Source organism: Merops nubicus, unplaced genomic scaffold (assembly GCF_000691845.1).
Source record: "Merops nubicus isolate BGI_N331 unplaced genomic scaffold, ASM69184v1 scaffold5228, whole genome shotgun sequence".
NCBI lineage: Eukaryota > Metazoa > Chordata > Aves > Coraciiformes > Meropidae > Merops > Merops nubicus.
In genome coordinates, this window is record NW_008625190.1 from 28,192 (window position 1) to 41,835 (window position 13,644).

Genomic DNA, 13,644 nt, shown 5'->3' on the forward strand with positions numbered 1-13,644 from the left:
GAGTTTACTGTATGCCTGCAGATCTATCATCTACAAATTATGTCTTAATTAGAAGCAAGTTTTAAATACATTAGAAAAAAACTCCTTTGAGAACATTCTTATAGGTCTATTAACAGATGATGATAAAATTTCATGAATAAATATTAGTAAATATTTCTGGTTTGTTTGTGCAAAGAAGCATAGTTAAAATCATCCTATCACATGAGGATGAGAGTATACTTCCCACTCTACTAGCTGCTGGGAAACACACTGCAGATTATCTTTGAAGGATAAAGATGAGTGTCAGTGGGCCTGGAAAATCTGCATCCTGGAGTCCTGGAGTTTTCTGAAGGCACTTGTTTTTAGCAACAGCACACCAGTATCATAAAGACAAGGAGAAAGTCCAATATAAAGTCTCAGTGATAGCAACACTGATTTACCATGGAAAAGTTAATACAGAATTCATGAAGGGAGGACATAACTAACACTAGCAAACATTTGTGGAAAAGAGGCCTTCTCAAACAAGACTTTTTAAACAGTCTTGTTTAGAGTTTTAGGCCTCTAATTTACAGAACACTTATTGAAACTGTATCAACAGAGATCACGTATGTTAACAATATTAATGCACATCTCAAGAACCATTTCTCAAGGTGAAAAGTCTTTATAAAGGATGTTTTGAAGGAAAACTCTTGAAGGAGTTTTCTAGAAGCTGGTTAGTAGGGGAAACGCTATTTAACATTTCATCATCAGTGACAGAGAAACTAATGCTGCTGCTGACAACACTTGCTAGGACCCAGACTGCCAGGGTGACCAATGGTAACAGCAGCCAGGGGATTCAGTATGATCTGGACTCCCGCTAGTCCAGATTCATCCAGACAGATGCAAAGACACTTATGAAGGACAAGAAATGCAGGCCATGCATACAGATTAAGAGGGCTATAACCTAGAAAGCAAGGCTGAGAAATATTTACAGAGCAACTGCCAGTGTGATACTGCTTTCCCTCTCCCCTAAAGAAGCACACCAACATAACCTTCAGACTTCTCTATAAAAACAGATAAAGGGTAGGATTTAACCAGAAAATCACCACTGCAGAAAGAATTAATGATACTGAGATAAGAGTAACGGGTTCAGAGAGAAAACTGAACAGGGATGGGTGAGGAGGGTGTGGGGGGGGTATCTTCTATCTTGGTTTCACTACAGTAAGGCCACCACATCTCACAATGCCCATCACAACAGGCACAGTCACACAGTGCTCTGTTTGCCTAAACGCTGACTGCCACCCTACACTGTCTGACACCGCTACACAGGAGCTGAGGTATTCTTCTGGAATGGCAACGGAGGCCACGCAGAATACTTCAGAGCACCTCACAAGGCACTACACACCCACGCTTAGGCTAAAAAATTGAGCCCTACATACTGGGCTGCTACACTTGTGTGCTACACTAGCATCCAAGTACCAATGCCACTGCTGCCTGCTCACAGACACGCATGCAAATGCACAGGAGTTGTATGTTACCGTTCCACTACAGACAGGCAGCAACATGTCACCAACAAAACTTCAATGACAACAGCAAGATTAGCCAGTAAACCTGGGGCACTCCAAGCTAGAGGTATCCAGGTTCTTCTGCTTCCTTTCTTGAGGCCTCAGGTATCACTGCAAAGCAGCTATTTACTTTGCATTAGAACCTAAAAACTAAATACCCTATTCAGTTCTTAAAGAAAAAAATCCCTTCATACTTTTCACCAAGCAACATTATCTGTTAAAAAAAAACAAAAACAAACACCACCAAACAAACAGAAAACCACAAAACTATCTAAGGAGCGGATGCAAACTTACCTTTACTTGTCGGGCCTGGCTGATCACACAGGGCAAGCTGAACAACTGCTGTACAAATGCCTTAAGCTCCTCCATAGTTAGCTTGGTCCGTGTCCTTCCACTGTCTTGGCTCTGTCTGCTGTACAAATGGACATAAGCAAACAATACTAGGTAAGAGATAAGTTGATGATCCCTGGATTTACTCTCAGTGGCAAAAAGCTATTGTAATTACTGGGAAGTTAAAAAAATTAATCACTGGAGAACGGAAAAAAAACCTCCACAAGAATACAATAATCTTGAAAACTAAACTTAATGTAATTCTTCTAAACATCTTCAAAAGCATTTAAGAGGCAGGAATGTGTAGATAACTCAAATAGAGTTTGTTCCAAATAACTAATAGAACATAGCCCCCAAAAGCCTGCTTTAAGCAGCTCAAGAAGTTGACTGCCTTAACAAGCACTGACAACAAGTTTTGAGATGCAACAGCAACAACCTCTGAAAAGAAGTCTTATTTTCTAGGGCATGCTCTCCAGCAGCCAGAGAACTGCTGAAACTGGCCTTGCAACAGGAGAAGACTGCTACTGAGTAGGACACATTCTGCAAAGACTCCTCTATCAAATACCCCTCAAAGCAAGTGTGACAAGCTCACTGATTGCAGTAAAAGGCTTGGAAGTGACACACTGCACACACAAAAGCACTTGGTATATGTACCACTGGCAGGCACAACAGTTTCACAAGCAGGACAGATTTTAGTTGTTGTTCCCTGCTAATCAATCTACATTTTATTACTATAGAAGCATTAAAGAAAATCAAAACTCCATCTTTCAACCTACAGACTTAACTGTAGAACTAAAATTTAGATTAACCACCCAATATAGTAACACAGTATCTACAACTCAGGGGAAAAAAGAATACTGCAGGCCTCCTGTTGCTGTGGCAGGCAGGGAGGAGGAGCAGTGGCTGTGCTGGGCCTGCTGGGCCTCCAGCACGCCTGTGCCAGTGAACAGCCTGTGGTGCTCCAAGAGACATTGCTGTGGGTGAGAGGACACACTCCCAAACTAGGAGAGCTGGCATCCCAGCCCCACTCCAACCACAGGCTGCCACAGCACAAGATGCTGCACAGAAAGATGATACTACACTGCCCTGTGGAAAATCACCACCTTAGACAGCAGGGAGAGAGCCAGGATTAGAATGCTGGACTTCTTCACAGCTACACCTTACCTATTTTTCAGGTTCGTGTATAACGAGGTGCATAAAGGGATAGATTTTCTTTTCCTACCTTTGACAAGGAGTTTATTGTTGCTTTAATCCCTTCCAAATTGTTCTGTTTGAACATTCATTTTTAATTTGACTTTTAATAACCTTATCCTTTGCGTAAGTGTGATGCTTCTCAGTTTATTAAATACAAAAATAAATGTTAAAGAAGCAGCTCAGCATGACCTCCACATTTAAATTTCCTAACACTATTCATCAAAGAGATTTCAAGTATTTTTCTCAAACCTCAATTTTACAACATATTGCTATTTAGCATACAACAGCCCTCAGATGTGTATACAAGTAATTTTTTTCCCCCCCACAGAATTCTTTCAGCTTCAGATGAGACACACCACTATTCAGCTTTAGATCAGACACACCACTAAAAGATGTCAGATCTTTCTACACCTTGTGTTTCTTGGGATAATGCTGGAAATCCAAATCATTAAATGAAGACAAGTCTGTTGAGAGAAGGCTGACACACTCCAATAGGATGAGGAGGAAGAAGCAACAGACCAGGAACACCTGGGAGCTACGAAAAATACTTCCACTCCAAGAGGAACAGGACCAGAGTTCTACATGACCGTACCTCTGAGGTAGTGGCATCCTACAAGCAATAAAAAACAAACAGGAGAGCCTTCTTTCCCCTTCGACTACAGCAAAAATGCTTCTCTATTTCATAACAGCTTTCCAGTTACATCAGGTATTGTACTGCATCTGTGGTGTAACTAGCATTTGTGTTCAAATTCAAGCAATTATAGAATCATAGAATGTTTCGGCTTGGAAGGGACCTTTACGCCCCTTTAGTCCAGTGAGCAGGGACATCTTTAACTATATGAGGCTGCTCATAGCCCCATCCAACCTGACATTAAATGTTTCCAGGGATGGGGCATCTACCACCTCTGTGTGCACCATGTCCCAACATTTCACTATCCTCATACTAAAAACTGTCTTTTACCTAGTCTAAATCTCACTCTTTCAGTTTGAAGCCATTACCTCTTGTCCTGATGCAACAGGCCCTGCTAAAAACACCTTCTTATAGGCCCCCCCTTAAGTACAGAAAGGCCACAAAGTCTTCCCAGAGGCTCTTCTCCAGGCTGAACAAGCCCAACTCTCAGCTTTTCTTCACGGGAGACATACTTCAACCCCCTGATTATTTTTGTGGCCCTCCTCTGGACACGCTCCAACACGTTCATGTCCTCCTTGTGCTGAGGACTCCACAGCTGGACACAGTACTCCACATGAGCTCTCAAATTATGATATGCAATTATCTACCACTATGACATGCATTGTTCTGTGCAGCAAAGCTGGATATTATAATTGACAAGGTACTTACTTCTTAATCTCTCCGTTCAAAAGTCTTAAGTTATGCACAAAAACTACATGTTAAAAAACCAAACTATAAAGCCAAAGCTTGAAGAAAAAGTATGCTATAAAAGTTTACATGCAACTGCTAAGCACAAGAAATAGTAACCTGATTAAACTCTTTTCTATGGTGCTTTTATTCAGTGCACAGAATGCATAGGAGAAGAAAGAACACATTGATGAAGGCTCATGGCAGCAGAAAAAGGGGACAGATCGAGCAGATTGCTGAGGTAGTGTCCTTCCCCACAACTCTCCTACACATTCAGAGAAATCACTGATCGGCCATTAAAGAACTCCTCCAGAGGATTTCACATCTTAGTGCCCAACTAAGGTGAAAACAGTATGTTTAACACATTCCAACCAAGTCCACTTTTTCACCCTTTGTATCGCCATCTCTGCCTCCCCTCATTCTCAGTAAGCACTAGGGACAGGAAACACTGAAAGAAGTTAGTAGACAGTGAGACCTCAGGGTTCTTACACTTCCAGGTGCAGTCAAGTAACAAGACAGACAGATGGAAAAAGTTGAAAACATATTTTTCTTACCTGTGTTTTTGCTTTTTGCTTAGTAGCAGCTGTGCTACTGAAGCACAGGTCTCTGCTTCTTTCACAGCATCTCTGAGCCTGCGGAAAAGATCATTCTCTGGATACTTCCTGTCTTCAGCATCCTCCAACATTACTCGCAGCTCGATCACATCTGTAATAACAGTACGTAAATAATTTGTATGCAAACCAAATAGACTGCCTCAAAGACCTTCAATCAAGGTTCTGACAGGCTAGCTCAATTAGAAATGCACAATGAGTTACATTACACCCTCAGACTAGGTCATCTCTTCTTTCCACAAAGCAACACACAACATTTTTCTCATCAAATGACAACACAGAACAAACGTAAGAGTTTCAGGACATCCTACTGTGAACAACAGAAGTCTGACCTTTCTTGTGGTTGAGATTGGCAGACAGAGCTTCTGTAACTCTACTGACCCAAGTGTCATACGACTGTGCTCTAACTTTCACTCCATACAGCAAAGAAGGAAGGTCTTCTAGTGGGTACCGGTACCTGGAGATACAGAAAGAGTATTCATGTCCATACAAAAGCCAGGATGTTGCTTATATTGAGTTTTTCCAGCTGCAACAAAGCCAAAAAGACAGAACACATAATACCTGTTGCCTTGGATAAAGAGCAGAGAGAATAAAAATGCTCCTTTAAATAAAGGAAGAGTGAAGAGTGGCCAAATGTTGTATTTGGTCTCCGGTTTCCAGCAAGCTATTGGATAAAGAAAAGTGGAGGGGAAAAAAAAAAAAAAATCCTGTGTACCTTAGACACTTCTTCTGCATGGGACACGGACATAAGTCAGATGGATGGTATAGGCACACCAGCCGCTCGGGGTTACAGGAACACGTAAGAGCTGACAAGAAGCACGTTGTTCTGCAGGCTGTGCACTGACGCTCATCATCTGGAACCAGTTCAAACACCTCTTCTTCAGACATCAACACACCCTAACAAAAACAATTAGCACACTTGCTAAAACCCCTCTAATCCAGTCAAGGGTAAGGGGAAGCAAAAGTTCTTTTGCAAGCAAAGCATGAGTTGTCTTTTATTACTCACCATCTGTACAACAGACTCCCTTAACCGTGTCTCTTCCTCTATCATTAGAGTCATCTCCTTGCAGACCATGGCAGCCAGCCCAACATCCAAGCACTCTGGATCTGCAGCCATCTTGAAGATCAGCTCTTCATGGGAGAAAACACAGTGACGCCCTAGCCTTCGGTAATGGCTCACACACTGACGTCCAATGGGAAGCTACCAAAGAAACAGACATCTATCACTCTGAGAAAAGATGCTTCAAGATTCTCTCTTAGCTCCCACTTTCCTTCCTTTGACAAAACCTGGGACAAGACTGAGACTAGGAGTTGTATCTTATGGAACAGAGTCACAACAAATTTTGTCACAGATGAGGACAAAGAGGATATCCATGTTGGGAGGCCATCTGCCATCATCTTATGTAGCTACTGTTCAGACACAACTTGAGTTGTCCTAAGGTCTTTTTACTTACAGTGGAAAGAAACTGGCACCAAGACAAAGTCAGCTGGTATATGCTAAGGTGAATGCACTGCCCCCTGAATATTACTATGCTTAGGCATAGACATCTAACACAAGGTGCCTATAGTTAACCAAAAGTCAACATAATCTATTTTTGTGCCTTTTAAAGCAAAAAATATAAAATGCTAGATGAATTCGCTATGCAGATTTCTGGCTAAATTTTCTATAAGCAAAAGAAATTTCACATGGCTGGTGTGAGTTTAGAAGTTTTTAATAGAGGCTATACACAGATTACATCAAGAGCACAGGAGAAAGAAAAAAACCACAATTTTTCTGATTAATAAAATTCTCTAATTAAGGACTAAAAATTCTAGTTGAAGACACCAAAAGAGTTAGAGATTAATAAACTACAGATAAGATTGCAACTTCCAACTGTAATCCCTGGACAGTAATAGGACACACTGACAACTTCCTGAAGAATCCTCATAAGCTGTGCACTGGTGTAGCATGGCTATTAGAACAAGCACCAATACAATTAAAAGGTGCAATAAGCTGGCACAAAAAGAGAACAAAAGACTTTTATATGCCTGCTTCCAGCATTCAAATGACAACAGCTGTTAAAGAGTACATAAAATTGTACCAAACTGAGAAAGAGGCATCACAGAAATACTAGATAAAGGTACTGTGAGATGTCACTTTTTGGTTAGATCAACACTTAAAAATGAAGACCACATGCCTAAATTTCAGTTTGAAGCTGCTTAAAATTATGTCTTCTTCAAAATAATTTTTGTGTAATTGAAATACACAGTCTTTAAGTCTTGTACCAGGATCTATAAGCATAAAACATACTATGTAACTTAAAAGTCTATTCTTCAAATAATTGTTACTAACATTGTCAAAGGTCTCCTAGCAGAGACATAGTAAATATATACAAAAGAACCCACCCAATCAGCAGTGCAGAAGTTCACAGCTTCAGCAAAGTTATATCCCTGGTTAAATCCAGAGTGATAGGCACGAGGAAAGGTCACAACAAACTCCCCAGCACACTGATTGGTCCTGTACACCTAATACAAGTGAGGACAAAGGAAAAAATTAGAAAAACCATGAAACTTGCAACAGAGTTTAAGACACAATTACAAGACTTTTGAACACCACTTTCTTTTCCTATTGAACACCACAGGCAATGTAGCTACCCCAGAAGTGGTAAGAATTGGTTCTGTCTTCTTAAAGTGAATCCTCAATTTATTGAGCCATACTCAAAAAAGCTGAATACCTAAACCAAGAGTTGAAAACTCTTTATGAATCCCAAACGGGATGTTTATCTATCATTATTTAATCCATGACACAAAGTGCAAGAGCTTTCTGGAAACAGTTTATCATTTACTTTGTTGGGATATTTGCCAGAGAAGCAATTTATTCTTAGACAAAGGCAAATGATAGTCACTGCTACTTAAAGGTCTGCAGGCAATTATGTTTGGTCAAAACAGAATTTTGTGATGCTGAGACTTCTACTGAACATTAAAACAAGTGTTTTACTACCAAAAGCTATCAAAAGCATTCCACAGACGAACCTGCTGCTACAGCAGGGCGTTTTTGGTTTGGTTTTTTTTTTTTTTTTTGTTTTTGTTTTTGTTTTTGTTTTTTATTTTTATAAATTAAAACTTAAATGTAGCACCCAAAGTGCACTTGTTCTAGAAGATACTTTATGTAAAGAGATTGGCACGCTCACTTCTGATAGAAGATAATTTAAATTTCATGGTGAGTCTAAGGAAGATTCTAGAAAATAACTTTTAAAACCACCCCATAACTAATTAATTGAATATATAAGCATCCAACAAAAATTCTTCCGTTATGCCACCATTGCTACACAAACCTGGCACAAAATAAAAAAAAAAAAAGTGCCTGGGAATACTTATTTGAAAGATGCTCAGGTGCTACTCACTGGTACACCATGTTCCATCAGCACATTGGGGTTCATAATAGTGACCAGCTGATGCAAGAGATCAGGCTGGGATTCAAATAGCTCAGGAGCCAATTCCTTCATCACATCTTCTAGCTGCTCTGCTGCATGAGAGGGAACGCCGTACCAGGTCTTCGGCTCTCCCCTAACAAAACACAACCGCAGTAACAAACATTAAAGGAAAGTGACAGTGCCACCCAAATGTAAAGTATCCCCCTCAAATCTAGCACCACTGTTCACACAAACCAAGCATTTTAAATACAGACACAAAAATGTCTTTCATCAACAACCATCTTCTTCAGGATGTACCATGTTAATCTGAAAAAATAAATTACAGTACAGCACAGTTCTCACAATACCTGACAGCTAATTCTTCACAACCACCCTGACATGGAAAATAATTGTCATTTACCGTGCTCTAAAGGGATAAAAGGGACATTTATCCGCCTTCAGGAAGAAAGTAAATTTAACAAACAAACCCTTGGCTGTCACAGCTAATGTTTTAGAGAAAAGACATCACTGTACTCCTCCACTCCACCAGGCTTGGAGTAGTCCTATTCCTGAAACCAATGGCATAGCGTAACACTAAGCGGAAGCAGAATAAAGCATCAGACAGTGCAATGAAATAGAAGCAATCATTCTAAAATCCATAACCAGTGGTGCACTGGACTCTAAGATTAAAAATGCCTAATAACATGAATTATTTAAGTATGAGGGAAGAAAAACATTAACAAAATCAAAACTAAACAGAAAATTACTTGAGAACATTATTCCAGTTCTTCCAGTTCTGCCTTCTTCAGAATAAACTGTAATGATCTATCATCTACAGTGCTAAGGTTTAATTTTGAATTTTATTTTATTAAGAAGTACAAGCAGTAGTCTGCTGAAAGATCTAAAACTGTTTACATAGCAGTGTTCAGGTGTATTAATAATCTTGTCACCAATAATCCCAAAAGTTAGGTGAGGCACAGTGGAGCAGTTTCTGTGGTTCCTACAGCCTTGAGTGACACCTGCTGGTAGCACACAGCCAGTAAAGCTCAGTAAATAACCACTACTCTGCATCTGAGCTGTTGGAATTCACCAGCTCAAAACCCTCACATACCGTTAATAGCACCCTGAGGACAGTAACTGAACTCAAACCAAAACCGATTCCTCTCCTGAGCCTGTAGATCAGAACTTTCATAGCAAGCACTCTTCTCTAGAAATATACAGTCACAGTCTAAAGCCTATCAACTCACCCTTACCAGATGCACAAACTTTCTATTTTAAAGGGGTGCTTTGCACAGCTTCCCCCTCCTTCTCCTCTTCCCCATCCACTGTGACTGAGCCTGATAAACTGGGAAGACTGCAATGCAAACAGCTGACCTGTCACGACTCTCCTTTTCCAACACAACAGCTGAACATCAGAACACTTCAAGGGCTGTTCTGACTATCAGAACTGCTTTCAGATTCCTCTTCTCTTGACTAGGAGTATTCCTATGTATACAGAGATCTGTTGCTGAACTGTCAGCTCTGATGCCTGTGTGAACCACTAGGCAGCAGCCTCCACATCCAGCATAGGGCCATGCTAACTTCCCAGCTTAAAACGCAGCGAACTATAATTGAGTTCAAAACCAAAGGCTTTCTTAGAAAAGATGTGAACCTGTAAAGCATGATTTTACAGCGACACTGGAATTCTGGCAACACAATAGTATTTAATCAGTTAATTATAAACACTGAAGGCCTTAAAACAGTATATGCATTCACCTTTAGTCAGTCTCAGCTAAGAATATGGACCGCTCATCATCACATCAGGCTTTTTGGTTAAAAATGTCATCAGCATGCATAGGCATTTTCAAGTAGAACTACAAATTTACCAATGGCAAACAAGGCAGTGTGAGGTAGATGCACAAAGGAGAGCCCATACCAATGCAGGTAGTTGATGGAATAGCTCCAGTGATCTTCAATATGCCAGCAGAACGAGGAGAAGCACATGCCCACGTACAGCCAAGGTACCTTCATGCCAGAGATATCTGCATTGATGTGTGCAAGGACTGACTGTTCTAGAATTGGCATGTTATTCAAGTTCCAACCAGAAAGCGCATAATCCTGCCAAGAGAAGGAAAAAATTCTGAACAAATCAGAAGAACAGAAGGACACCAACTCAAGAGAAAGGAAGTACAAAGGAAGAGATCAGCCTACCCATTTCTATAGTAGACAGTGGGTAGTCTTCTGCAACAATGAAGCATCAAAAATAGGAAATAATTTCGTAAATACCTTAACCAGCAATTAACCAGTCCAAGATTTAAGGCCAGTCCTAGTACTTCAACATCCTTGGATCAAGGCTTATATACTTAGGCTTTGATTTCCCCCCTCCCCCCCAAAGTTTAAAGGTTTCATGCTTTTCTGGTGGAACAATGTACCAGCAACACTAGAAAACAGTCTAAAAAAGCTAAGTCTTCAGTAAAATAGGGTAACTTAAGATTGTAAACAACGCAGTGAGCCTTAAGTTATTTCAGCTTTAAGACCTGCTTTCCTACATAAACTCCTACACATTTCGAAGAAGACAGCATCACCAGTTAAGCAATGCCATCTTCATTTTCAAGTTGACAAAATTTGTACACAAAATGAGAATCCAAGCAGACTGCCTTAAAAGCTCACTACTGTGCTTTAACACTAGTATACATTCCACCTTAAAAAAAAAGTTAGCATTTTAGGCATATTGCATAGTTGCTGAGAGGACTGGTGACACCCTCAGCTCAGCCACATGTTGCTGCCATTTCCTTTGCTCTGACACTATAAAGACAATGCAGTGAATGAGGTGACTTAAATCATCTCATTAGAAAAGGGTTTGTTTTTTTTTTTTTTAATTACTACTTTCATACAAACCTATCAAGAAGGAGTTCTGACTCACTAATCAACTACATGATCACTGCATAGTCAACACAGGTACAGGCAGGAAGGTACAGGTATGAGTAGAAGACAAGAGTGAGCAGGACTACCTGTTCCAGCAAACAATATGAATTGATTTGGTCCTGTGTAATCATGAAACCACACCTTTTGCTCTCATTTTATCTGAATTTAAACACAAACAGCCAGAAAATTGATATGCTACAGTAAGGTCTGAAGAAAAAAAAAAAAAAATCGGTAATATACTCACCAGATGTTCTTTATAACATTTCTTATAATAGGATGATGTGTCTACATATTTTTATTCTTACAGTCAGAGAAACAAGCTGAATCCACTAATTTTGTTTTACCTATTATAAACCTCCCTAGGAGGTTAGAAGCATGTTTCTGTAGCTAGCTCTGTAATGGAAAGGTTTGGAACAACAAAATAAAATCTTGTCTCCTCATACTCGGACATACTGTAGCAACTAGCACATTTTTGCCCGCTATGATTAAATGATACAAACCAGGTGTAACTTAAACAATGCAAAGCAGCTTAGCTATCAGCAACCAGATCTGGAAAAGAACCTAAAATATCAGATTAATGCCCACAAAGGGAATGGTAGGTGCACACAAAAGCCTCAAGTGATTTCTTCATTAAAAAAAATCCACACCGATTTCTGAACTAAATTCTTAATGTGAAACACAGGCAGAGGAAAGAATAGGGTCAGTCTGCATATCCTGTTTCTCACCTCCTCCTCTGGCATCAGCTTCCGTCGGCCATCCTTCACTGGGAAGCCACTTCCAAAGTCCTTGGATGAGATATCAGCCCCATACTCCACAATGACATCTTCTTCTATGCTGCTCACCAATCGCCAGAATTCTTTTTCTACGAGCTCAGTGGGAACCATCTGAAAGCAGAAAAGATGTTGGGGTATATGCAGGTGAAAGAAAAGTTTTCATTCAAACAATAAATCATTACTAATACCCCATGAATCTTCAAACACCCTGACTACTCTTCCTCTCCCTTCATCTCTTTGAAGCCATACAGTTTGGTCTGTATTCCTTTGCAGTGGCTGCAGTGTAACACAAATAGGATGCCACATCATAAGGGATGGAATGGACCAAGAAGATGGGGTTACCAGAAGTACAGCTAAAAAGAAGGGGAGAAGGAGACAGCCAGCAGAAGCCAAACAAACAGCAAACTGAATGAACAGCATGCAAATTCCAAACTATTTCAGCAGATAATGACCACAACTTCGGAGTAACAGTAAGGAAATCCAGACAAAGAACTGTGTTCAAAACTGTCATCTTCATATATCTCGTTACAACTCTTACATGCATTTATTTATGAAGCCTATTTGTAAAAGAAGCTCAGTGTCCCAAAGTTGTATCATAAATTGGGAGTCCTTAAAAGGTAGATGCTTTAGCAAAAATGCCCATAAACTACTAAAGAACCCCAAGATGAGAAGGAGCTTGGTGCTGCATGCAGTCTACAGGACAGTAGTCACGGAAGCGTGCCCAAGCAGAAATGCTAGTTTTAAAAATTCTGCTGAGACGCAGAAAACCCAAAACCAAACCCCACAAACAAACCATGATTATCAGACAGACATAGTCTATTAGCTTGTCTAAAAGAAAAGACTCTAAGAAGGAGGAAAACAATGATGTATCCTCTGAACAAACTAAACCAAGACAAAAGCCATAGGAAGTGAAAGAGAAAGACCCCTTTGCCAAACAAGATATTTGGTTCAATTAATTATAAAGGGCAAGAACTTAACTAGAGTACAGCCAGTAAGGTATACCCTAACAAGCAATAGAGCTATCTATCCATCAGAGGAAATGAAGTGGAAATAAGACCAGATGCCAGAAAGCGAAATCCTTTGTTTACATGTTTAAAGCGTACGGTGCCTCTTCAAACAAAGCTAAAATGCCACAGCAAAAACCCAGGATCAGCTGAAACCTCTTCTTCCCCTACAAGGAATCGCAACAAAAGTTGAAACTCACATGGACTGGCATGTTGAAATAATCAGACTTGAAGTTATCAGCCATTTCACCAAAGCTCTGGAGAGTATATTCCCTGACAGCTTGTTCAAATCCAAAGGCCTCACGGGGTTTATTGCATTCCTAGGAGAGAGAACATAAAAATATTGCTCCCAGTAGCAGATTACAACAGCTACATTTTCAGCAAAAAACCTTAAGTGTCCATTTCAGTCCTTACCCAACACAATAAGCTATCAGTTTCAAGTGTGTTTTTTTTTCAGTTGAGGAAGTCCTACCACAACGGAAACAGAACAGAATTAATTGTACAGAAGCTAATCTAACACAGTAAACAACAGTACTACACACTTCTGCTTTTCTGT

At 40.1% G+C, this 13,644-nt stretch overlaps 1 protein-coding gene across 1 annotated transcript in view; it reads right to left on the reverse strand.

Moving 5' to 3' along the window:
- The window catches only part of LOC103778034 (lysine-specific demethylase 5A-like), a gene marked incomplete at its 5' end in the record, with an annotated part of 31,235 nt that extends 17,827 nt beyond the window's left edge, over positions 1-13,408 (reverse strand). The window contains 10 exon segments of the mRNA XM_008945603.1: positions 1,818-1,935; positions 4,959-5,109; positions 5,348-5,472; positions 5,731-5,912; positions 6,022-6,216; positions 7,401-7,520; positions 8,399-8,561; positions 10,323-10,504; positions 12,037-12,195; positions 13,289-13,408. Of these exon segments, the coding sequence (XP_008943851.1) occupies positions 1,818-1,935; positions 4,959-5,109; positions 5,348-5,472; positions 5,731-5,912; positions 6,022-6,216; positions 7,401-7,520; positions 8,399-8,561; positions 10,323-10,504; positions 12,037-12,195; positions 13,289-13,408 (1,515 nt within the window).
- Positions 13,409-13,644: the final 236 nt, after the last annotated feature.